At 39.8% G+C, this 27,382-nt stretch overlaps 1 protein-coding gene across 6 annotated transcripts in view; it reads right to left on the bottom strand.

Moving 5' to 3' along the window:
* The window catches only part of SLC49A4 (solute carrier family 49 member 4), a 121,281-nt gene that overhangs the window by 88,993 nt on the left and 4,906 nt on the right, over positions 1-27,382 (bottom strand). For all 6 annotated transcript variants that reach the window (XR_010322905.1, XM_064290892.1, XM_003412961.4 and 3 more), the window contains exon 2: positions 20,263-20,356. Coding sequence is in view for 5 of the 6 variants with exons in the window: in XM_064290892.1 (XP_064146962.1) it covers positions 20,263-20,356 (94 nt within the window). In the remaining variant the exon portion in view is untranslated. The remainder of the gene's footprint in view (positions 1-20,262; positions 20,357-27,382) is intronic.

Below are 27,382 nucleotides of genomic sequence, written 5' to 3'. Positions count from 1 at the left end.
AGCTATATTTATTCACTTATAATCTTCGGTAAATCACTTATTCTCTTTCTGTTTCAATTTCTAGGATACTTTATCTGCTCTCATAGGATTTTTATTAGGGTCAAATATGATAATCTCTCTGTAAAGCAGAAGGGAAAAATGGACTTAGTTGTGGTCTTTGAGATGCCACCTCCCCCCATTTTGTCTCCTAACTTTTTTTTCTTGTCTCATAACTTTTAATTTATTCTCTTAGTAAGGTGCCCTGGTGGCACCATAGTTAAGTGCTCTACTGCTAACCAAATGGTTGGCAGTTCGAACCCACCAGCCACTCTGCAGGAGAAAAGACCTGGCGATCTGCTCCCGTAAAGATTACAGTCTAGGAAACCCTATAAGGCAGTTCTACTCTGCCATGTAGGGTCGCTATGAGTTGGAAGCGACTCAATGTCAACAACAACAACAAAAAAAACAAGTAACAGCTTAAAAGTAATATACATGCATAATAGGAAATTTTGAAAAGAAATGCATAAAGAAGAAAAAATCATCCATAAATTCACCACCTCAATTTAGACAACAACCACTACCAATATTTTCATTTTTTTCAGTCTGTTTTTTTTAGTACATCTCTCTCTCAAGCAATACATAAGCAGAGGTAATCTCAGATATCATATTGAATATATGGTTTTACGCACAAAATCTTTTTAACTTTACAGCATATTATGAGCATTTTCTCATTTCATTAAAGATTCTTTATAATAATCGTACACAGCTTCCTCAAATTCTATTATATACAAAAAAAAACATAATTTTTTTTTGAGATGTAAAAATTCATTTAACTACTTCCCTAATGTTAGATCTTTAAGCTGTTTCCAAGAGTTTATTTGCTAATATTAACAAGATGTTATGGCGATCTTTATACGTAAATATTTGCTGTTTTCCAAATGGTTTCTTTAGGGTCAATGTCAAACAGTATGAAATTTTAGGCTTTACGAAACATACTCACAATTTGTTTTTCAGCAGGGTTTGTAGTAATTTATATCCCACCAGCAGGTTTGTCAGTGCCTCCTTCACCCGCATTGAGTATTACTACTACAACAACAACACACACACACACACACACACACACACACACACACAACTTGGTATATTAGTTTCCAGTGCTGCTTTAACAAATTACCACAAACTTAGTGGCTTAAAACAACACAGATTGATTATCTTATAGTTCTATAGGTCATAAATCCAACAGGGGTTTCACTGAGTGAAAACTGAGGCATTAGCAAGGCTGTGTTCCTTTCTGGAGGCTCTAGAGGTGAACGTTTCCTTGTCTTTTTCAGTTTCTGGAGGTCACCCACATTCCTTGGCTCCTGGCTTCCTCTCTCCAGCTACAAAGCCTGCAACGGTGAGTTGAGGTCTTCTCACATCACTCCTTTTTGACTTCCTCTTCTACCTCTTTTAAGGACCCTTGTGATTACACTAGGCCCACCTGATAACCCAGGATAATCTCCCTATTTTAAGGTCAGCTGACGAGTAACCTTAATTCCACCTGCAACCTTGGTTCCCTCTTGCTATGTAACATGACGTATGCACAGGTTCCAGAGGTTAGAACATGATCTTGGCAGAGACATTACTCTGCCTACCACATCTGGTAGAGCCAAAAGCCATCTCTTTGTTTTAAGTTGCGTTTCATTTTTGATTACTGGTCTTTTTTTTTCCTATTGCTATATTAGTTTTTCTTATTTTGAACTAGTGCTTTATGTATTTATCTATTTTTTGATTACTGGTCTTTTTTTTTCCTATTGCTATATTAGTTTTTCTTATTTTGAACTAGTGCTTTATGTATTTATCTACATTATGTATCTGTTATTACTCCTATTTTGAGAAATACTTTTTCCAGTTGATTTATTTTTTAGACATATTTAACAATTTGTAAGTAGTAAATTCTACCAATTTTTCTCCTTATAATTTCCCTTTGTTTCCATGCTTAAAAAAAAGTCTTTGTCATGTAGAAATCAGATCAATATTCCCATAGATTGTTTTTCAGTTAAATATTTAGCCATTTAGTTCATCTGGAATTCATTCTGATACATGTTATGAGGTGAGGATCCAAAATGATCTTTTCCTCCCAAACAGGCAGCCAATTTACTTGTGGTGGAGACAGCTATCCCTCAGGGTCCATTCTCTTTCTTTTCCTTTTAGTTACAGACCACCCCAAGTTTTTGTTGGGGTAAGCTACAATCTATGCTTCCGAGTCCCCTTTGCAGCTAGGTGTGGGCTAGTGCGCTTAGAGTGAGGACTTAAGTTTGCTTCCATGAAGACAAAACTGCTCTCCCTTTCCCACTTCCTGATGGATGAAACATGACTACGGTGCAGATGAACCAGCGTTTGACTGTACTTGTCAAGGTCATTTCCTTAGGGGAGCAACAACATAGAGGGAACTTAGATCCCTAGATGACCTTGGAGAGCAGAGCTGTCTACCTACCCTGGCCCACTTGTCAACTCTGGACAGTTAAATGAGAAATAAATCCTACCTTGTCTGAGCCATTGTATTTTTGGGGCCTCCTCATGATAGCAGCTTAACTTGTGCCCCAATAGAAAAACTGGCTCCAGAATTGGGATGTTGCTTTCACAAAGATGTAGAATATTTGGCACTGGCTTAATGGTTAGGTGACAAGTTAAAAAAGCAGACCACTAGTGAGTCACAGGTAAACCACTGCTTGTTGATAACTTGGAACTGGTTGAAAAAATCAAAATATTACTCTGTGTTTCTGGCCCTTTTATGCTTTGAGGATGACACTACAAGAGATATGAAGTCAGGCAAGTATTAAATGGTTTGTAAACAGAGATGGAAGGGACAAGAGCTCTGCTAAGAGTGTCTCTCTGCCTGAGGCTGCAATCTCAATTTAATGAGAATACAGGAATTTGGAGCCTCAGGTTGCTTCTGTGCCCTAAATGGCAGGAAATAAAATTGTCCCTGAGGCAGTCTAGGTGCAAAGATCAGATAAAGGGTGTTATTTTCCTACCCAACGCTACCTTTTTTTCAAATGTCATCCAAGCAGCCACCACTACGTTGAAGGAACAGGGATAGGCTGAGCACAAAAGGCAGTAAAGAAAAAGATGCAGCAGGTCTAAGAACCATAGCCGAAAGCAAAACTCTTTGTGGCTACATTCACATGGACCTACTGGATGTAGACAGACCAGAAGTCTACTACATATTTGAGAGAACTGTATCGCTAACAACACTACAAGACAGTTGTAAAAACTCTCTGAGATTGTTTGATCCCTAAAGCAATACTCAGGTCCCCAAACCAGCACCAGGCAGGAAGTGAAATGCGCGAGCTGTGTAGCCCCACAGAAGGGTGTGTGCTCCCTCAGTCACCGCAGGTGTGGCCGCTGAGAATAATGGACAAAAAAGAGGCTCCCAGAGGACAAAGCCAAAAGCCACGGAGGACAATCAAAGGGAGTTACTCCCAGAGAGCTGCAAAGACCTGATAGAAACCAGAAATTCTGGATTTTGAGTTGGATGCAATAATTGGAGAGGACTGTGGTTTTCTCTTTCTTGGAAAGGATGCATGTTTTCTGCATGAGAAGAGTGAAGTGCACGGATACTCAGAGTCACACACTACTATCCTCTAGTATCTATTCTCCGTTTCTTTAATTACACCATCCTTGTTTTTCTTGTTGTTGCTGTTTTTATTGTGTCTCTTTAATTTACTTTTTTTTTAAGTCTCATTTTTTTAACTTTATTGTAGTTTAGATGAAGCTTTACAGAACAAACTAGGCTCTCATTAAACAGTTAGTATACATGTTGTTTTGTGACACTGGTTAACAACCCCACAACATGCCAACGTTCTCCCTTCTCGACCTTGGGACCCCAATTACCAGCTTTCCTGTCTCCTCCTGTCTTCTAGTTCTTGCCCCTGGGTTGGTGTGCTCCTTTGGTCTTGTTTTGCTTTATGGGCCTGTCTAATCTTTGGCTGAAGGGTGAACTTTAGGAGTGACTTCATTACTGCGCTAAAAGAGTGTCCGGGGGCCATACTCTCGGGGTTTCTCCAGTCTCTTGTCAGGCCAGTAAGTCTGGTCTTTTTTTGCAAGTTAGAATTTTGTTCTACATTTTTCTCTAGTTCTGTCTGGGATTTCCTATTGTGATCCCTACCAGAGCAGTCGATGGTAGTAGCTGGGCACCATTTAGTTGTACTGGACTCAGTCTGGTGAAGACCATGGTAATTGTGGTCCATCAGTCCTTTGGACTGATCTTTCCCTTGTATCTTTAGTTTTCTTCATTCTTCCTAGCTCCCAAAGGGGTGAGACCAGTGGAGTATCTCAGATGGTGCTCACACGCTTTTAAGGCCCCAGACAGTACTCACCAAAGAAGAATGTAAAACATTTTCTTTATAAACTATGTTATGCCAATTGAGCTAGATGTTCACTGAGACCGTGGTCCCACAGCAACTCAGCCCCTCAGGGAATTTGGACGTGTCCATGGAACTTCCATGACTTTGGCTTGTACAAGTTGTGCTGGCTTCCCCAGTATTGTGTACTGTCTTACCCTTCACCAAAGTTACCACTTCTCCATTGCCTATTTAGTGTTTTTCCATCCCCACCCCTGCCCTCCCTCATAACCATCAAAAGTTGTTTCTTTTTCTATGTAAATCTTTTCACAAATTTTTACAGTAGTGGTCTCATATAATGTTTGTCTTTTGTGATTGGCTATTTCACTCAGCATGATGCCCTCCAGATTCATCCATTTTGTGAGATGCTTGGCAGATTCTTCATTGTTCTTTATCATTGCATAGTACTCCACCGTATGTATGTACCACAGTCTGTTTATCCATGTATCTGTCGATGGGCATCTAGGTTATTTCCATCTTTCTGCTATTGTGAACAATGCTGCAATGAACATGGGTGTGCGTATGTCTATTCATGTGACAGCTCTTATTTCTCTAGGATATATTCGTAGGAGTGGGATTGCTAGATCATATGGTATTTCTGTTTCTAGCTTTCTAAGGAAGCGCCATATCGTTTTCCAAAATGGCTGTATCATTCTGTATGCCCACCAGCAATGCATAAGTGTTCCAATCTCCCCGCACCCTCTCCAACATTTGTTATTTTCTGTTTTTTTGGTTTGTGTTATTAATGCCAGAGTGAGCTGGTATCTCACTGTGGTTTTGATGTGCACTTCTCTGATGGCTAGTGATCACGAGTATTTTCTCATGTGTCTGTTGGCCACTTGAGTATCTTCTTTGGCGAAGTGTTTGTTCATTTCCTTTGCCCATTTTTTAATTGGATTTGCCTTTTTGTTGTAGAGGTGTTAGATTTTCCTGTAGATTTTAGAGATTAGACCTTTGTCTGATTTGTAAGAGCCAAAATTTTTTCCCAGTCTGTAGGTTCTCTTTTTACTCTTTTGGTAAAGTCTTTTGATGAGCACAAGTGTTTAATTTTTAGAAGATTCCAGTTTATCTTGTGGAATTTGTGCATTGTTGGTTATGGTTTGTATCCTGTTAAAGCTGTGTATTAGGGCCTCTAGCATTGATTCTATTCTTTCTTCTACGGTCTTTATAGTTTTTGGTTTTATATATAGGTCTTTGATCCATTTTGAATTAGTTTTTGTATACGGTGTGAGGTACGGGTCCTATTTTATTATTTTCCAGATGGACATCCAGTTTTACCAGCACCATTTGTTAAAAAGACTGTTTTTTCCCCATTTGATGGACTTTGGGCCCTTGTTGAAGATCAGGTGGCCAGAGGTGAAAGGATTTACATCTGGGCTCTCAATTCTGTTTCATTGGTCAATGTATCTGTTGTTTTACCAGGACCAGGCTGTTTTGGCTAACGTAGCTGTATAGCAGGTTCTGAGGTCAGGTAGTGGGAGTCCTCTTAATTTATTCTTCTTCAGCAGTCCTTCACTTATCCGGGACATTTTCCCTTTCCATAGAGTTAATGATTAGATTTTCCATCTCTTTAAAGAATGTTGCCGGTATTTGGATAGGGATTGCATTGTATTTGTAAATTGCTGTCGGTAGAATTGTCATTTTCACAATGTTGAGTCCACCTACCCATGAGCATGGTATGTTTTTCCATTTATGTAGTTCTCTTTTGGTTTCTTGAAGTAATGTTTTGTAGTTTTCTTTGTATAGGTCCTTTACAGCCCTGGTTAGATTTATTCCCAAGTATTTTATTTTTTTAGGGGCTATTATAAATGGTATTGTTTTCCTGATTTCCTTTTCATTGTTCTATTTATTGGCGTATAGGAATCCAACTGATTTTTTTATACTTATCTTGTATCCTGCTACTCTGCTGAATCTTTCTATTAGTTCCAGTAGTTTTTCTCATGGAGTTCTTTGGTTTTTCTATGTACAGTATCATATCATCTGCAAATAGGCACAGTTTAACTTCTTCATTACCAATTTGGATGCTCTTTATTTCTGTTTCTTGCCGTATTGCTCTAGCTGGGACTTACAACACAATGTTAAATAGGTGTGGTGATAAAGGGCATCCTTGTCTTGTTCCTGTTCTCAAGGGGAATGTTTTCAGCCTCTCTCCATTAAGAATGATGTTGGCCATTGGTTTTGCATAGATGGCCTTTATTATGTTGAGAAATTTCCCTTCTACACCTATTTTAATGAGTTTTTATCAGGAATAGGTGTTGGAGTTTGTCAAATGCTTTTCTGTGTCAACTGAGATGATCGTGTGATTCTTTTCTTTCTTTTTATTTATGTGGTAGATTACATTGATGGATTTTCTAATGTTGAACCACCCTTGCATACCCGAGATGAATCTTACTTGGTCGTGGTGTATTATTTTTTTATATTCGTCAGAGATATTGGTCTGTAATTTTCTTTTTTTGTGGTGTCTTTGCCTGGTTTTGGTATCAGGGTTATGCTGGCTTCATAGAATGAAATCCGAAGTATTGCTTCCTTTTCTATGTTCTGAAATAGTTTGAGTAGTACTGGTGTAAGCTCTTTTCTGAATGTTTGGTAGAATTCTCCAGTGAAGCCATCTGGGCCAGGGCATTTTTTTGTTGTTGAGAGATTTTTTTTATTACCTTTTCAATCTCGTTATGGGTCTGTTCAGATTTTCAAGATCATTTTGTGTTAGTTTGGGTAAGTAGCATGTTTCTAGAAATGTGTCCATTTCCTCTAGGTTTTCAAATTTGTTGGCGTATGTTGTTGTTGTTGTTAGGTGCCATCAAGTCGGTCCCGACTCATAGTGACCCTAGGCACAACAGAACGAAACACTGCCCGGTCCTGAGCCATCCTTACTATTGTTGTTATGCTTGAGCCCATTGTTGCAGCCACTGTGTCAATCCACCTCATTGAGGGTCGTCCTCTTTTCCGCTGACCCTGTACTCTGCCAAGCATGATGTCCTTCTCCAGGGACTGATCCCTCCCGACAACACGTCCAAAGTAAGTAAGACGCAGTCTCGCCATCCTTGCCTCTAAGGAGCATTCTGGCTGTACCTCTCCTAAGACAGGTTTGTTTGTTCTTTTGGCAGTCCATGGTATATTCAATATTCTTCGCCAACACCACAATTCAAAGGCATAAATTCTTCTTCGGTTTTCCCTATTCATTGTCCAGCTTTAACATGCATATGATGCAATTGAAAATACCACGGCTTGGGTCAGGAGCAACTGAGTCTTCAAGGTGACATCTTTGCTCTTCAACACTTTGAAGAGGTCCTTTGCAGCAGATTTACCCAATGCAATGCATCCTTTGATTTGTTGGAGTATAGTTTTTCATAATACTCTGTTATGATCTTTTTTATTTCAGGGTTTTTTTTTTATTTCAGTTGGGTCTTGTAATGTCACCCATTTCGTTTCTTATTTGGGTGATTTACATCCTGTTTTTCTTTTGTCAGTCTGGCCAGTGTTTTGTTGATTTTGTGGATCTTTTCAAAGAACGGGCTTTTGGTTTTGTTGATTTTTCTATTGTTTTTCTAGTCTCTATTTCATTTATTTCTGCTCTGATCTTTATTATTTCCTTTCTTCTGATGGCTGTGGGCTTCTTTTGCTGTTCTCTTTGTATTTTTTCGAGTTGTGTAGCTAATGTTTTGATTTTGTCCCTTTTTTTTTTTTTGATGTGTGTACCTATTGCTATAAAATGACCTCCGAGCACTACCTTTGTTATGATGTATTTTCATTCTCGTTTGATTCTAGGAATTTTTTTTTTATGCCATCTCTGATTTCTTCTATTACCCAGTGGTTTTTAAGCAGGGTTTTATTCAGTTTCCATGTAATTGATTTTTTTTTCCTTGCTCTTCCTGTTGTTAATTTCTACTTTGATGGTGTCCTGGTCAGAGAAGATACTTTGTATCATCTCAATGTTCTGGATTTTGTTGAGGATTGCTCTGCGGCCTAAAATGTGGTCTATTCTGGAGAATGTTCCATGTGCGTTGGAAAAGAATGTGTACTTTGCTGTTGTTGGGTGGGGTGTTCTATATATGTCTACGAGGTCAAGTTGGCTGATTGTGTCCTTTAGATCTTCTGTATCTTTGCTGAGTTTCTTTCTAGATGTTCTGTCCTTCATTGAGAGTGGTGTGTTGAAGTCTCCTTGTAAACTGTCAATTTGTCTTTTCAGTGCTGTTAAAGTTTGTTTTATGTATTTTGGAGCCCTGTCATTGGGTGTGTAGATATTTGTGATGGTTATGTCTTCATGATGGATTGTCCCTTTAATTGTTACATAGTGTCCTTCTTTGTCTTTAATGGTGGATTTTGTTTTAAAGTCTATTTTATCTGAGATTAGTATTGCCACTCCAGCTCTTTTTTGGTAGTTGTTTGCTTGATATGTTTTTTCCCGTTCTTTGATTTTTAATGAATTTATGTCTTTGTTTCTAAGTTGAGTCTCCTGTAGACAGCATATTGATGGATCCTGTTTTTTATTCATTCTGTCACTGTCTCTTTATGGGTCCATTTAGGCTATTCACGTTCAGTGTGAGTTTACTGCTATCATTTTGTAGTGCCTTTTTTTTTTTTTTTGTGGTGCAGATGTTTTCTTTGTTACTTTTACTCTCCTGTGCTGAATTCCTTTTGTTTGTGGAGTTCTTTCTTTCTTTCTTCTTTTTTGTCAATTTTGTTTTTACTGAGACTTTATGTTTTTCTTCTCTATGTTGATGATTGGTTTGTTAACTTTCTTTGTGGTTACCTTGAAATTTACCCTTATCCTCCTAGGTTTGAACCAGTCTATTATTACTTGGTATTGCCTTGCCTTCCTCTCCATTAGAAAGTTCTATACCTACACTGTTCAGTCCCTCTTTTATTGTTCTGATGTTGCTGTCATTTATAAATTAACCTCTCTGGTTCCCTGTTATAAATCTTTTGGTTTTTAATAGTCCTTGAGAGTTCATTTCCTACGTTTGTATCTTGCTGGTGCAATCTTACATTCCAGATTCAGGTTGTGAACTGATGTTGTTTGTTCTCAAACAAAGGACTCCCTTTAATAACTCTTGTAAGTTTGATTTGATTTTTACATATTCCCTTAATTTCTGTTTATCTGGATATGTCCTGATTTCACCATCATATTTGAATGAGAATTTCGCAGGATATATTATCCTTGGTTGGCAATTCTTTTCTTTCAACGTTTTATATATGTCATATCTCATTGCCTTCTTGCCTGCATGGTTTCTGCTGAGTAAACAGAGTTTAGTCTTATTGTTTCCCCCCTGTATGTGACTTTTCATTTTTCTTGAGCTGCTCTCAGGATTCTTTGTCTTTGGTTTTAGAGAGTGTTATTATGATACGCCTTGGTCATTTTGTTTTGGGGTCTATCCTATATGGGGTTCATTGAGCTTCTCGGATGGTCAGGTTTTCATATTCTATTATATTAGGGAAGTTTTCTGTCAGCAGTTCTTCAATGATCCTCTTTGTGTTTTCCGTTTTCTCCTGTTCTGGAACTCCGATTGCTCACCAATTTTTGTTTTTGATTGATTCCCACATAATTCTCAGGGTGTCTTCATTTTTCTTCATTCTTTTTTTCTGATTTTTCCTTAAACAAACTTGTATCCAATATTTTTCTTCAGTTTCGCTGATCCTGTCTTCCACTGTTTCAACCCTGCTCCTCAGACCTTCTGTGACACTGTCCATTTCTGAAATCTTGTTGTTTATCTTTTGGATTTCTAACTGTTGTTTTTGTATGATTTCTAGTTGTGAATTTGACATTTTGTTCCTGCATTATTTTCCTGAATTATTCTATTTTTTGGTCTGTATTTTCCATGAATTTGTCTGCTTTTTCCGTGAATTTGTCTATTTTTTCCTCATTTTTGTCTGCCTTTTGCTTCAACTCTTGGATAGCTCTGAATATTAGAGGTTTGAATTCCCCATCAGGTAGTTCTAGGGCCTTTTCTTCTACTGGAAAGACACCTAGTGTTTTATTTTGGATGCCTACTGGAGCCATCCTGTCTTTTTTTTTTTTTAAATACATTTTGATATTGTCTGCTGTCTTCAGGACATTCAGTAGTTATTTTCTTCATTTATTGATTATAGGTTTGTTTGTGATATTGTGCTCTTTTGTTTTATTTGAGCAGGTGGGCTATGTGTTCTTTGTTGTTTGCTTGTCTTTGGGCACAGTACTTTTCACTCCTTGTCCAATGGGCAGGGCCAGTCACTCAGCTTTGGTGCAGGAGGGCAGGTCCAGCTGAAGGGGAGGAGCTGGGATGGGTTGTTTGTGGCATATACTGGGACCAATAGGGTGGACTGGTGGTCGGTGCAGGGCAGGTTCTGGCAGGCCATGTCTGTGCTGCTAGGGGGTGTGATGTTCAGTGCACAGTGCAAGTAGGCAGGAGGGAGGGGGGGAGGTTGTGATTTGTGGAGGTAAGATGGGTATGGGAAAGAAGAGAGTGAGGAAAGAGAAACAGGAGTCAAAAAACAAACAAAAAATGTGCTGAGGGAACCTGGAGTGGAGAGTCGAGAAACCAAGAAGTGAAGAAAAACAAAAAGGAAAAGAGAAATAAATACAAATTAGAAAAGAAAATAAAATGCCCCCTAGGGATCCCACCAGCCACTGTGGAAGTGGCTCGCATGTCTCGGGGCACAACCCATCTAGAAGGGGCCGAGATGGCACACAGTGCCAGGTATTCAGGAGACAGGAAAAGAGGGAAAGCAGAGAGAGATGAGGAACTGAGAAATGAAGAAAAAAAAAAAAGGAAAAGAGAACAGAAATAATAAGTTTTAAAAAAAGAAAACAACGGCCCCCAGGGATCCCACTGGCTCAGGTGCAAAGACCGGGGAAGTGGCTCCCAAGCCATGCAGTACAGTCTGGCTAGAAAGGGCAGAGATGGCACACGGTGCCAGGTATTCAGGAGACAGGAAACGAAAGTAAGTAGAGAGATGAGAAACCGCGAAATGGGGAAAGACAAAAAGAAAAAAAGTAATAAAAAGTAGAAAGGAAAAAAAAGAAAAGCCCCGAGGGATCTCAGAGGCGTGGCTGCACAGACCAAGATAGCAGCTCCCAACCTGTGCGGTGCAGCCTGGCTAAAACGGGCAGAGATGGCACACAGTGTCAGGTATTCAGGAGACAGGAGAAAAAGGTAAGGAGAGAGAGATGAGAATCTGCGAAATGATGAAAGACAAAAAGGAAAAAAAGAAAGAAATCCCCCAGGGAATCCCACCAACACGGCTGCAGAGACCGGGGAAGTGGCTCCCAAGCTGTGCAGTACAGCCCAGCTAGAAGGGGCTCTCAAGCCATGAAAAGAAAAAGAAAACAAGCAAACTAAAAAAAAAAAAAAAAAAAGAAGACCCTGGGGATCTCACCAACGTGGTGGCGCGGACCAGGGAAGCAGATCCCCAACCAAGCAGTGCTTCATAGGCTGTCAAGAAGAAGCAAAGATGGCACACGGAGCCAGATGTTTGAGAGAAAGGAGTACGAGGAGAGAGTCAGGGAAGATACCAGAAGTAGCCAAAAAAAGCAACACCAGCAACAATGAAATGGCACTGAAAGAGCCGGCCTGTGCGGATGGGGCAAATCGAAGCGGCACAAAGTCGATGCCTTCTGGCCAGTCAAGCAACCTCAGCCTGCTGGGAAGTGGTGGATGCTGAGCAGGGGGAAGAAGGATGGGGGTGGGCAAGTGTATGGCTGGTTACCGGGTGCTCTGTCTCCTGCTGGGAGCTCGGTGAAGCTGCTTTCCCATACTCCCTGCCCGCCAATCTCCGAAAGGAGTCCAAGATGGTGAATAGGTGACCTCCGCTCCTATCTTTCCTCACTCTCTGCTCTCTGTCAATTTCTTATTCCATTCAGTGCTTGGCTGAGTTCTTTATCTCTTCATTTGATGCTTAGGGTTTCAGGATTGACACCTGCCTCTGTTTTACTTAGTTTTTCAGGTCTTTAGTGAGGAGGGACAGCATTGTGCTTCTGTCTATAGTGCCATGTTGGCTCCGCCTGCTGCATTCTTGCATTTTAACTGGGTACATGGCTGCTAAGCTACAGTTCCCAATCTCTCTTGCAGGTAGGTGTGGCCAGGTGACTAAGTTTGTACTGATGGGATGTGAGTGGAAATGATATATACAACCTTTGAAACATCATCTTAAAGGTATAGCCATTTGTCTAGAACATCCTCCTTCCTTTTCCAGTGGACCAGGATGGAAACATGATAATGAGACAGCTTCAATCACATGGTCAAGGATATCACCCCAAGGGATGATGGAGCAACAACGGAGAAGGAACTTGGGTACCCTGGAGGACCAGGTGGAGACAATTTCTCCTACCAGCCTTTCCTATCTGAACCCCACATGACCACTATCCAGCAATACAGTCATGAAACCCAAGCCCTGGAGTTTTAAGAGCCAAGCCAGGGCAAGTACAATTATTAAATAAGGTTAAACCTTAATCTGCTTCAAAATGAAACGTTAAATATATGATCACACTGTAAGACAGGTAGGTATAGTGCAAGCTGCTTAATCCATTACTATTTAAAGTGAGGATGCTAAGTACCTAGAACAGTAGTTCCCAAACTTAAATGAGCATAAGATTTAATAAAGGAGCTCATTAAAATTTTAATTCTGGGGGTTCACCCCAAAGCCTAGTTCAGTAGAACTGAGGTGGGACCAGGAATTTGTATTTTTAATAAGCAGGTAGTATTAAGTTAGGTGCAAGTATGGCTTTATAACTGTATTTATTTAGGATTCTTTATGGTATAAGGAGATGTGTACAGGTGCCAACGGGTGGACTCTAATAGTTAATGTTACGTGTCAACTTGGCTAGGCCATGATTCTCCACGGTTTGGCAGACATTTGATCTGCTCACACCAGATCACAAAATCACCCTCCATTTTGTGATCTGGTGTGAGCAGTCAATCAGTTGGAAGAGGAGTTTCCTTGGGAATGTGGCTTGCATCCAATATATATGGATGTTCTGGCAAAGTTCACTCTCTCTCTTTCCAATCCTGCATTCGCCTCGCTATCCTCTGACGTCTGGTTCTTGGGACGTGAGAAGCCTTCAGCCTGCTGCCTGATCTGCAGTTTTTGGATTCGTCAGCTCCCACAACCCTGTGAGCCAGGCAGCCTGCCACCTGCCCTGAAGATTTGGGGTTGGTCAGCCCCTGTAACTACGTGAATCGGGAGAAGCCTCTAGCCTGACGTCTGACCCACAGATTTGGGACTTGTCAGCCTCCATAACTGTGTGAACCATTTCTCTGAAATAAATTTTTCTCTATATGTTTATATATACTCTTTCCTGGTTTTGTTCCTCTAGAGAGCCCAGCCTAAGACACACATAGTAAAAAAAAATAAAAATAAAAACAAGTCCCAAAGTAGGAAAATATATAAAATAAAAAGTAAATCTTATTCCCATCCCATGCTGCAGTTCCTCAGGCTCCTAACCAATGGTAACGTGGTTTCTTCCAGAAATAGTCCCTGCCAAATACTGACATTGTTTATCCCTCTTGCTTTTTCCTAAATCCGTTCCAGTGCAGTTCCCATCGAGCCGATTCTGACTCACGGTGACTCCACGTGTGTCAGAGCAGAACTGTGTCCACGAGGTTTTCAATGGCTGGTTTTCCGGAAGCAGGTCATCAGGACTTTCTTCTGAGGTGCCTCTGGGTGGACTTGAACCACAGACCTTATAGTTAGCAGTTGAGTGCATTAATTGTTTACACCAACAGAAACATTTTAAACACTATGTGCCACTGAACAATGCATCTCGGAGATATTTCCATATCAGCACTTAAAGGATTTTTGCTTCCTTTTCCCAACGGCATACTATTCAACTACATACTGTACCACCAGTCCTCTCTTGAGGGGCTTTGGGGTGCATCCAGCCTTCTGCTATCACAAGCAATGCTGCATAAACATGGCTGCCCTTGAGAACTAGGAGAGGTATATACATGGGCTAAACTTCTAGTGCAAATACTGGATCAGAGGACACGTGTATTTTCAATTTGATAAATATTGCAAACTTTACTCCAAATAGGATGCCACAAACTACTCACATCTCAGCAGTGCGTGACTTTCCCTATACCTCAGGCAACACAGCATATTATTATACGTTTTCATCTTTGCCAATAAACAGAGATAGAATAGCTAATAAGCCAAACCCCAAACCCACTGTCATGGAGTCGATTCCAACTCATAACAACCCCACAGGGTTTCAAAAGCTATAAATCTCTACAGAAGCAGACTGTCACATCTTTCTCTTGTGGAGCTGCTGGTGGTTTTGAACTGCTGACCTTTCAGTTGGCAGTCGATCACTTTAACCACTGCGCCACCGGGGCTCCCTGAGATAAGCTAATAGCTGTTTTAATTTTCATTTCTTTAATTATGATGGAAAATTGAGCATCTTTTCTTAAGTTTATATCACTTTCATTTCAATTTCTGAAATTGCTTGCTTATTTCTATTGCCCGTTTTACCATTGTCTTTCTTACTGATTTGAAAGAAATCTTTTAAACTAAGAAATTACCTGTTTGTCTCATTGTTGCAAATATTTCCCAGTTCTTCATTTACCTTTTGAGTTTGCTTTATGGTATATTAGAACATGCAGATGTTTTAAATTTTTATGTATTCATGTTTATTGATGTTTTTACGATGGCTTCTGAGGTTTGTATCTTAGTTGGAAAGATTTCTCCACTCTAAGAATATTAAAAACGATCTAATTTTTTCCTAACATTTTTAAGGTTCATTTTTTACATTTAAATCTTTGATCCCATTGAAACTGCTTAAGTAGTAAAACAGAGATAGAACTTCTTTTTCTTCATTTTTTCCCCCTCAATAGCCAAAGAGTTGTCACAAAATCATTTACCGTTACGGTCATTTTAAATGTAATTTTGCCAGCTGCAAAGCATTTCTGAATGGAGTGTATTTCTAGAAAATACTATCTATCTCCTGCAGGTTAGGAAATGTTATCTAGTATTAACACTAATGAAAATTACTGTGAATTGAAAGACGATATGGCACATGTTACGGGAATCACCGGATACCCAATGCTTAAGGGCAGGTACAACTCACTACTCTCAGCCCACCTTCCAGGACCTTCTAAATTGTTTGCTGGGCATGCAATACTACATCTCACACTATAGAGTAACGCCACCCATTGCTACAAACAAATGCCATCTATAATTTTTTTGTATGATTTGCTTCTAGATTTTAGAAGAAATATTTTTTAATGCATTATTCTAAATTCCTTACTTATCTATGAGGTTAATAAGAAAAAGTAACAAAGTCAGTTTCTGAATCTTCATCGACACTATGTGGATAAAAGAAATATTAATATGAGGCAGAGGTAGACCAGCATTAGGGAGGCAGTAAGAAGACCTCTGACTGAGGAAAGGGCTTGTTGGAAAGCTGCTTATGGGAGCCGAGATACAGAACTCAGGGGTTCAGGGGCAGCATTCCAGAAGGCTGGATCAGAAGCCTGAAAGGGTCCAAGTGAAACAGGGGCACAAAACACAGACTGCTACATCGTTTCAGTGCTGGCTAAATGCATATTAAAGGTCTCTACCCCTTTCTGCTCAGTGTCGGATAGAGACTGAAGCTTAAAAGCGACTATCTGCTAAACCTGCTAGGAAAAAATGCATTTCCAACGATGACATTCTCATTTTATAGCTGCAACATGCACTGTTAAAAACTGAAAAAAAAAAAAAAAAAAAAAAAAAATTTTTTTTTTTTACCCCTTTCTGCTCAGTGTCGGATAGAGACTGAAGCTTAAAAGCGACTATCTGCTAAACCTGCTAGGAAAAAATGCATTTCCAACGATGACATTCTCATTTTATAGCTGCAACATGCACTGTTAAAAACTGCTTAGAAGAATAGTGTGTGAACGCGAAACGCAGTCTTATTTCAAAGGGATGGTACTCTTACCGTTCTTTACAGGTGAACACACGAGGATGGAGAAATTCAATTTCTACCCTCTTTTAATGAAAGATCCAGTCTTTCTGAACTCTTTACACCTTTTTTTATTGCTCCTACATTTTATTTACCTTTCTTCACGTGTTCTATTTCTTTTTCATAACAATTCTCCATCAAGACAGAGAGTGAACTCTGCTATTCCTAGAAGTTTATATCTGGAAGGGATACAAAAGGTTATCAGGGAAGAGAGAAGGAGTAGTATGGGTGGCCCTGAACAGAGGAAAAGCTAACAAAATATTAAGAGGCATTTTTAAAGAACGTATTGTTCAATTTAAGCGTATGCTGAAACGTGTGCTGAGAGAAACGTGGATGTTGGAAATATTGAGAGTACCTCAAACACAATAACGAAACTCATCTGTTAGGATCTAACACAGAAGTTGGGAAATGATGCCCAGTTTTCCACAGTAACCCGTATGAGTCTGCTGTCTTTCTTTTAAGATACGAAATACTTATAGCCTAAATTTTCTAGAAAGAGAGCACGTTTAAAAAAAAAACGGCATTTATTATCAAATTGTAAAATTCTGTTCCAAACCGAAGTCAAGATCTTGTTCCTAAAATCCACTCCTCCCTCTTCTGTTCCCTAGCTCTGTTAACCTTAAACTGGATTCAGAAGAGGATGTGGAACCAGGGATATCACTCCTGATGTCAGATGGACCCTAGCTAAAAGCAGATAACACCACAAAGATGTTTACCTGTGTTTTATTGACTACGCAAAGGCGTTCGACTGTGTGGATCCAAACAAATTATGGGTAACATTATGAAAAATGGTAATCCCAGAACACTTAATTGTGCTCATGAGGAACCTGTACATAGATCAAGAGACAGCTGTTCATACAGAACAAGGGGATACCGCACGGTTTCAAGTCAGGAAAGGTGGGCATTAAGGTTGTATCCTTTCACCATACTTACTCGATCTGCATGTTGAGCAAATAATCTGAAAAGCTAGACGACACGAAGACCGGGGCATCAGGATTGGAGGAAGTCTCATTAACAACCTGCATTACACAGATGACACAACCTTGCTTGCTGAAAGTGAGGAGGACTTGAAGCACTTACTGATGAAGATCAAAGACCACAGCCTTCAGTATGGATTACACCTCAACGTAAAGAAAACAAAAATCCTCACAACTGGACCAACAAGCAACATCATGATAAATGGAGAAAAGACTAAAGTTGTCAAGGATTTCATTTTACTTGGATCCACACATGGTTGCAGCAGCTAAGAAATCAAATGATGCATTGCATTGGGCAAATTTGCTGCAAAATCTTTAAAGTGTTAAAAAGCAAAGATGTCAACTTAAAGACTAAGGTGTGCCTGACCCGACCTATGGTGTTTTCAATTGCCTCATATGCATGTGAAAGCTGGACAATGAATAAGGAAGACAAGAAGAATTGACATCTTTGAATCATGGTATTGGCAAAGAATATTGAATATAGCATGCACTACAAAAAGAACAAACAAATCTGTCTTGGAAGAAATACAGCCAGAATGCTCCTTAAAAACAAGGATAGCGAGACTACGTGTCACATACTTTGGACATGTTGTCAGAAGGGATCAGTCCCTAGAGAAGGACATCATATTTGGTAGAGGGTCAGCAAAAAAGAGAAAGACCCTCAATGAGATGGATTGACACAGTGTCTACAACAAGGGGCTCAAGCATAACAACGATCATGAGGATGGCGCAAGACTGGGCAGTGTTTCATTCTGTTGTGCACAGGGTCGGTATGAGTCAGAACTGTCTCGACAGCATGGAACACCCCCACCACCACCATCTTGGCCCAAACCGCCATCAACTCACCTGAATTATTGTTCTAATTTCCAAACTGGTCTAGCTTTGACCTCCAATGTCAATCTGCTCCCAATATAGCAGCCTGTGATTACGTCACTCCTCAGCTCAAACCCCCAATGAGTTCCTAGCTCAGGAAAAAGCTGAAGTTCTTATAGTAGCTGACGAGCTCTTCAAGGATCTGGTCCTATACTCCCACCATTGCCCCTAACTGCTCTGATCTCATTTTCTACCACCCATCCCAGAAAGTCACTCTCTGGGCTCCAGCCATACCAGGCTCCCTACCAGATGTCTCCTCCCTTCCGCCCTTTACACTCACTGCTCTCTCTGCCAGAATGCTTGTCCCCTAGCTACTGATCATCCATTACTTCCTTTAGGTCTTTACTCAAAAAACTTATTTTTCTGTAAGGTTTTCCCTGGCCATTCTTTTGGAAATTTCACCATCCTTCCTCTGACATTTCAAACCTTTTTTCCCTATTTTATTTTTTTCTGCACAGCACTTATCACTATCTAACATACAATATAGTTGACTTATTTACCTAGTTTATTATCAGTCTCCCTGATGGGAATATAAACTCTAAGAGGTAGAGATTTTTGTCTGCTGTATTCCCAATGCCCAGAAGAGAGTTTGGCCCAAAGCAGAAGTTCAGTAAATTTTGTCGAATGAATGAACTGATAAATGAACCTACAAACAAAAGAACGACTCCAACTTGGGCTCTCATGGCACCTTTCCTGGTCTCCTGCCAGCAGTCTCTAACCACCGTAATCAATCCTACATACCTCACATTAGTAGTTTACCTAACACAGGTCTGATCCTATTGCTGCTCCGATTAAAACCTAAGTAGCTCTCAACAGTCTCGTGAGGAAAGTTCAATTCTTCAGGATGGTATCAAGAGCCTTCCTAACCAGGATACCCTTTTCTAACCTCATCTCTTTATATCCCATTCTTATGCCTTATACTCTAGACCAGTGTTTTCTAAACTTGAGTAACTTAAGGGTTCTGGTTAAAGGAAAAAAATTTCCCAATGACTCTCAAGGACATACCCAAGGACTCCAGTTTGAAAAACACTATTTAAGAATTGACATCTTGGTCAATAAAACCATCTTTTAATTGCAGATTATTACTGGTAAAATAATTTTGAATACTATAACCAAATGAAACAGAATTTTGAAGTCTTCATATACTTCATACTCCCTGAGAATAAACCCATGAACGCCAGCTGCAGAAATACTGCTGCGCACAAATGATAAACTACCTGTCTGTTCCACAGAAGGCCTGTGCTTACCTGCTTCCATGCCTTCACACCTGCTGTTCCCCCACCCTATTCTTGCCCTAACTATACTTACCAAAATTCTACTCATCCTTCAATGCCGAGTTTATTTATGAGTTCCTTCAAGAATGAACTCTTCTTGCTGATAACCTCAGCCAAAACTTCTCTCAGTCTTGGGGCAATTTTATACCTCTTCTATGGCATTAATTAAGGAGCTCTGGTGGTACAGTGCCTAGGTGCTTGGCTGCTAACCGAAAGGTCGGTGGTTCGAACCCACCAGCAACTCTGTGAGAGAAAGATGTGGCAGTCTGCTTCAGTAATGTTATGGCCTTGAAAACCCTATGAAGTAGAAAAATTCTACCCTGTCCTATAGGGTTGTTATGAGTTGGAATTGACTTGGCGACAGTGGGTTTGGTTTTGGGCTTATGGCATTAACTATAGTATTCTCGCTCATGTTATACTATTATTTTCCAACAGTTATTGCAGGTCCTAGATAGCATGAGGATTAACCTGTCCTCTTTTTATTTCTACAACAGCTACTATAGTATCTTGTATATAACATCTAACAAATGTCCTCTGAATTAATTATCATGTAGGAGAAAAAAAAGTGCTTCTCTCAAAATGACCCTTGTGCCACAGTGGTTAAGAGCTCGGCTGCTAACCAAAAGGTCGGCAGTTCAAATCTACCAGCCACTCCTTGGAAACCATATGGGGCAGTTCTACTCTGTCCTATAGTGTTGCCGTAAGTCAGAATCGACTCGATGACAATGGGTTTTGTTTTTTTTTAATTCATCCCTTTAAAAACGGAACTGTTCTCTAAAAGCCTTACCCAAACACAAATATACTCATAATAAAAAAAGAAAAATGTGGGAAACATTTTTGAAGTTATTCATAGGATTTACCTTCTTTTAAGTGTTAAGTCTGATACAGGTATGCATCTTAGACCAGTTCCCAAAACCATGAGGAAGGATGTCAGAAGCACAGTTATCCGAAGACCTAAAAGAAAACAAAAATATTCAGATTATTTTCTATTTCCTAAGTAAGTTCAATGTTAAGAATAAGGATTTTAGTCAACAATACTAATATCATATTCCAGTATTTTTTATGGCTTTTCTTTATAGCTCCTAGCATGGGGGTGAGAAAAGAAAAAAACCTATATGCTGAAAGTGAAAAGCCTCTAACTTTAATAGAAAACTTCAATAATCACATCAAGGAAAAGAAGGAAAACTTCTATTAGGTCCAAGTTTTCAAAATGAAGGAATACAATCTTTTGTTTCAATAATAGCTATAACCCTAAGAAATACAGAAAATAATTTTAAAAGTCTAGTTTTACATCTCCAATATAAAAATTCTAATTTCAAATGTAAACTGCCAATAAAAACCTCTAAATTGTCCCTAAAAAGTATTTTAGGGTAACAGATGATTGCTTAAATTTTCTCAAAAAATGACAACTGGCCAATTACATGTTTTATCTTATAATCAGAGCAAGCTGATACTTGCTGTAGGGTCAAAGAAAATGGCCCTTTAGAGCTCTCTGATTGTAAATATAATCACGGTCCTTTCATTGATTTACCTGGTAGTTTTCAACTTATACAATGACGCTATTTAAAAAGAAACAAAACAAACAAAAAAGGCATGGCTTAGAACTTCAGAATACAATGTAGATCAGACAGCTTTTTCCTTTGTATCCCAAATACATCAATTATTTTGAAAATATGTGCCAGGGGTCAGTCACATGAATAATAGGCCAAAAAAAAAAAAAGAGTATCTGTAAAAAATCAAAGCACATTCCACCATAGTACTCTCTTCATCCATGAAAAATAATATTATCTCATCATATATGATTCTCAGAATCCTTTCTAGCCTCAAAGAAGTTTGTTTCCAAAACAAGTATTTCTCACTCTTGCAAAGTACACGTACATGGCCACAGTCACATGGCCCACTGTGGCTATGAAGTTGTATCCCATATAGGTGTTCCTCATTTTTCACTTCCGATTTTCCCAGCACAGTTGGGCATACTACCATCTTTGTAGCTCTCTAGGTTGGAGATGGAAACCCTGGTGGCATAGTGGTTAAGTGCTACGGCTGCTAACCAAAAGGTCGGCAGTTCAAATCCACCAGGCGTTCCTTGGAAACTCTACAGGGCAGTTCTGCTCTGACCTACAGAGTCACTATGTGTTGGAATCGACTTGATGGCAACAGGTTTGGTTTTTTTTTTTTTAGGTTAGAGATATGATATCACTTCTTTAATCCTTTGTCTCTTTTAATAAAATGCTGAACTCTTGTTTTCCAACCAGGGCTTCGCATTCCATCCTGATTACCACGATTCACTGAAGTCTTGGAACATACTCACTGTGCCCCATTCCCAGCTCTGCTGCACTGGATGAAGACTTAGCCTCTGATGTGGGGGTCTTCCCTATTCCATCTACCTCACCTGCCTTTGTCTCACTAAAGTGCCTGCATGAGCTGTCCCCATATCCATGTGTTCATTCCAGTCCTCCCACATCTGGGGTAGCTCCCTTACACATCCCGTCCCCAACTGACAACTCTTCCCTTATCTTCAACAAATAAATTGATTATATTCCACAATGAATCCATTCTACATTGACATCTTCCAATAACTTTTTTTTTTATTGTGGATGGATATATATAGAGAGAGAGAGCCCTGGTGGTGCAGTGGTTAAAGCGCTTGACTGCTAACCAGAAGGTCAGCCGTTCAAAATCCCCAGAGGCTCCATGGGAGAAAGATGTGGCAGTCTGCTTCCGAAGAGATTTACAGCCTTGAAACACTATCGAGTTGTATGAGTTGCAATCGACTCAACGACAGTGGGTTTTTTGTTTTTTTACATACTTTTTAAAATTACATATATATATATACACACACACATACATGTGTATACATATCCCCTAGTGACTAATGACGTTAAGCATATTTTCATGTGCCTGTTGGCCAACTGTATACTTCTTTGGTGAAATATCTATTCAAGTTCTGTGTCCATTTTTTTATTGAATTGCTTGTCTTTTTATTGTAAGTTGTAGGAATTCTTTATATATTCTAGATACTAAAATTTTATTCAATATATGTTTCCAAAAACTTTCTCCCAATCTGTACATTGCGTATTCACTTTGTTGATGAAGTCCTCAGATGTACAAAGGTTAGTAATTTCTTCTTTGCATTGTTTATATCCTTCAGCTTTAGTGCATACTTGCTACTCCTGGTATATGTGTGTACATGTTTGCGTTTATGTGTGTGTTTTCTCACTGTCTCCTATATCCCGTGGGTCCAGATCTCATTCATTGTATTTCTTCCGAAACACAGGATCAGTGAAGCATTTTATACCCAACCTTTATTTGAATAATTTCAGTAAGTGAGATTTTCCTAGTTCATGAGGTAACCATTGCATTGCTGGGCAGCTCTTATTTTTAGAAATTTTTTTCTTTATGTTGGCGAGAGAAAGATGTGTCAGTCTGCTTCTGTAGAGGTTTACAGCCTTGGAAACTCGATGGCGTAGCTATAAGTTGGAATCAACTTGACAGCGGTGGGTTTGGTGTGGTTTTGGTTTTTATGTTGACTTAAATTTGCTTTCCTATTGCTTCAAGCTCTTTCCTCTGGAGTTACATGGGAAAAACATTCCAAGTGCTTTGAACTATTCCTTTCATGACACAATATACAGGTCCTTTTCTACCCTTAGATACGTTACAATTTATAAGTATTCTTCTATAAAAAATAAGGTAACCAAAAATACGCACAATATTTTAGCTATGGCCAAAGTAATATGATGAGACGATGTCTTCCTACTGTTAGCATGCTACCCTTCTGTTAATACAGCTAGTAACACCTTACTGTTGGCAGCAGGCGCATCACACAAGTGGCTCATACTAGGTAGGAGAAGCAAAAGTAACCACATTTATTCAAATTTTTCCCGTACCTAACAGCTCCTTGAAGCCGTATCAAACAGAAAATAGCCTTAAACTGATGCAAGTTTTTCTCTTTTTAAAATCCTTTTTTTTTCTTTTTTGGGCAGGGAGAAATGACTACGTTTGGTTTTCAAAGGGCTTATCTGCTTGAAGGAAATTGAAAGTCAACAAGACTGTAATTATGCAGATTAAACATAGCAAGGAAAATAAACTTGGACCCAGATCAGTTACTCGCATGCCACATTGAGGATAATTTGTGACATGAACTGTGTTATCTTCGTAATATTCTTATATACTCTGAATACAGTTAGTACAATTTGGTAGAAGGAATACTATGGAAAGTTGTGCTCCTCGGTAACAAGTAATGCATACAAACTGCTCATTTAACTTCTCTACTAACAGAACACAGATTTTTAAACCACATTATAGCCATAGAAAACAGGCTGTAATTAATAAAAAGTACATACATGGTCAGAAATATCCTAAAATTGCAAAATGCTGCCTTCGAAAGGTTATACGGGGTGTCCTATGAAATATTTAATAAAATTTTATAAGCTATTCACTGGGTTTTTGGGTTATGTGATTTTTTTTTCCTAAATATTTTGCTCGCAATTAAGGTAAAACAGCCAGCGAGTGCGAAATGGCGCCTTATTTATGGCCATGTGGTGGAAATAACCAGGCGTCCGACTCCTTCAGCTGAAGATTAGCATACTTTTCTACTCAATTATGCTTTTTATCAAATATATGACGATGTAAGAACTAATACGAACACTTAAAATTGAAGAATTTGTGACAAGCTGCTTATTAAAGCAGTCTCACAGGTACAGTCTGGTGGCTTTGTTACTTATTTTTAACTGTTTCTAAGTGTTGCTTAATCTGTTCGATTCTGACTCATAGCGACCCTATAGGACAGAGTAGAACTGCCCCATAGGGTTTCCAAGGAGCAGCTGGTAGATTTGAACTGCTGACCCTGGGTTAGCAGCTGTAGTACTTAACCACTACACCACCAGGGTTTCCGTTCCACTGATGCCCAACCTGGAATAAAATGCTTTCTTCATCTCGTCCAAATCTTGACAAGGCATGACTTTAAAATTCCAGGTAACCAAAGAGATATCAACTGACCTTGTAGAAGAGATGTATAAAGATTTCAGGAATATGGGCTTATGAGACATCTAAGACCTTCGTACAAATAGGCCCGAAATGATTACAGTGCTAGGGTGTGAGGGCAAAAACCATCCAATGAAAGGTATTATTAGAACAATTTTGGAAGAACCAACATGACTGGAAACAAAAATAAATTCTATTCAAACATGGCACCTAGATACTGGGGGAAGCTTCCTTTTGATGAATGAGATAATGCCCTTTTCTGGGGACTTATTTTTTTATTTTTTTTTATTAGCAACTAGGAGCCCTGGTGGCGTAGTGGTTAATGAGCTCAGCTGCTAACGAAAAGTTTGGCAGTTAGAATCCACTGGCCGCTCCTCGGAAACCCTATGGGGCAGTTCCACTCTGTCCTATAGGATTGCTATGAGTTGGTGCCGACTTGACGGCACACAACTACAACAACAACATCAGCAACCAGCAGGTCCCTTGGTGGCACAAATGGTTTGCATGAGACTACTAACTGAAAGGTTGGCAGTTCAAACCCACTCAATGGCACCGTGAAAGAAAGGCCTGCCAATTTGCTTCCATAAAGATTACAGCCAAGAAAACCCTATGGAGCTCAGTTCTACTCTGTTTGCTGTGAATCGAAATCAACTAGACAGCAACGGGCTTAGTCTGGTTTTATCCTCACTCATTAGATGATAATTTTGCTCCCTATTGTCTGAGAAATACAAACAAAGATGACTTCTACAAGCTCCCGCCACTCACTGTCTGCAGCTGCAGCTATTGAAGAATTAACTGTGAACGCTTCTAAGGCCAACCTCTCTATCCCATCCCATTTGCTTACTCAAGGGCATGGCTACAGCAGTTTTTTCCTCTCCTTCCAGCATCATCAACTTCTCCCTATCTACTAGATCATGAAGGAGCCCTGGTGGCACAGTGGTTAAGTGCTTGCTTGCTAACCAAAAGGTCGGTAGTTTGAACCCACCAGCCACTCCATGGGAGAAAGATGTGGCAGTCTGCTTCTGTAAAGATTTACAGCCTTGGAAACCCGATGGGGTGGTTCTACTCTGTCCTATAGGGTCGCTATCAGTTGGAATCGACTTGCCGGCAAGTCGCTTGGTACTGGATCCATTAAGATACAGCATTACGGAGATATACTTTAATATCTCTTATTTAAAACAAAAACCTTTTCAACCCCACATTCCCTCTGGCTGTTATCCCATTTCTCTGCTGCCCCACGGCAGAATTTCTGGAAGGAACATATATGCTCACTGTCTCCAATTCTTCTCCTTGCATTTTGTTTTGAGATCATTCCTACCACTCCACTAAAACTGTTCTTATAAAAAACACAGAAAATATTGTTGCTAAATTCAAGGCTCTGCGCTCAGTCGTTAGCTAGCTCTTCCTTATCTCCCCAAAGTCTAAATGTTGGAGTGCCCCAGGGCTCAGTCCTCTGATCTCTTCAGGAGTCACAAAGCTGATCTCATCCAGTCCCATTTAAATACCATTTAGAGGCTAACAACTCCCAAATTGATAGCTCAAGTCCTCTCTGGCTCACTGCTGAACTCTATATTTGTATTTCCAACTGACAATTTAACCAGTCTACTTGGATGTCTAATAGGCTTTCAAACTCCTGATCTTCGTGCCATCTGCCCCCAAATTGCTCTGTCCATAATCTTCCACATCTGTTTTCCAAATTACTCATGCCAAAAAGTTGAGAGACATCTTAGACTCCCCTTTCACAGTTCACATTCAATCCATCAACAAATACTGGTTGGTCTACTTTCCAAATCCATCTGGAATCTAACCATTCTCAGAGGAGCCTTGGTGACACAGTGGTTAAGTGCTTAGCTGCAAACCAAAAGGTCTGTGGTTGGAACCCACCAGCTGCTTCGTGGGAGAAAGATGTGGCAGCCTGCTTCCATAAAGATTTAAAGCCCTGGAAACCCTATGGGGCAAATTCTACTCTATCCTACATGGTCGCTACGAGTTGGAATAAGCTTGGTGGCAACAGCTTCGGGTTTTTGGTTAAGTACTTCTCAAATCCTCCACTATTATCACTCTGGCTGGAAGGAACATCAGCTCTCATCTGGGTTATTTCACTAGCCTCCTCACTGGTCTCCCTGCCTCGAGTCTTACTCTCAAAACAACAATAGTCATAGCCAATCTCCTTACAATGGTCTACATGATCTGGTCTCCCACTACCTCTCTGTCCTCATCACGTACCAATGACTTCTTCACTGGTTTTACCCCAGTCACACAAGACTTACTGCTGCTTTCTTGGATGTGCCAAACAAGTTTAGGACCTTTGTCCTTGCCATTCACTTTGTCCAAAATAGTCTTGCCCAGAAATGACATGTTCAGACTTCTTTTTTCCTTCAGGTCTTCGCTCAAACACACCTTACCAGGGAGGCCTCCCCTGACACTCTATATAAAATAGAATACCCTTCATCCGCATTCCCTATCTCCCTTACCCTGCCTTATTTTTCTCCGAAACATTTATCACCATTTGACAAACGAAATATTTAATTGTATTGTTTGTTGTCTGGATATTCTCACTAGAATGCAGGCTCTGTGAGGGCTGTATTTCTAGTCCTAGCACACAACTGGTTGCTATCTCCTTCTTGAAACTTTCTTTACTTGGTTTCTAGGGCACACTCCCTTTGGTTCTCCTACCATCTCCCTAGTTGATTCTTTTCTGTTTCCTTTGCTGGTAAATAAAAAGGGGCAGGGAGGTGCAAAACTTTTCTTAGGCAGTCTTCTACATTAAACTAGGTAGGACCTATGGCAGCTGGAAGGCCAGACCACTACCTATACTTCAGGAACCAAGACACACCCAGGAATGCTGAGAACTTGCTTTGTATGTGTGCAGACAGGACACCTGCAGCAGGAGAGCCAACATAGGGAACTGTATTACCTTTCTCCTTCAACGGGATGGGCCCTCTACCAAAAAGGAAAACTCCTTCTTAAAAGAGAGGGCTTTTTAATTCATTTTTT

Source organism: Loxodonta africana, chromosome 1, assembly GCF_030014295.1.
Source record: "Loxodonta africana isolate mLoxAfr1 chromosome 1, mLoxAfr1.hap2, whole genome shotgun sequence".
In the NCBI taxonomy this organism is placed as follows: domain Eukaryota; kingdom Metazoa; phylum Chordata; class Mammalia; order Proboscidea; family Elephantidae; genus Loxodonta; species Loxodonta africana.
The sequence above is the reverse complement of the archived record's forward strand: the minus strand, read 5'-3'. Positions and strand labels throughout refer to the sequence as shown.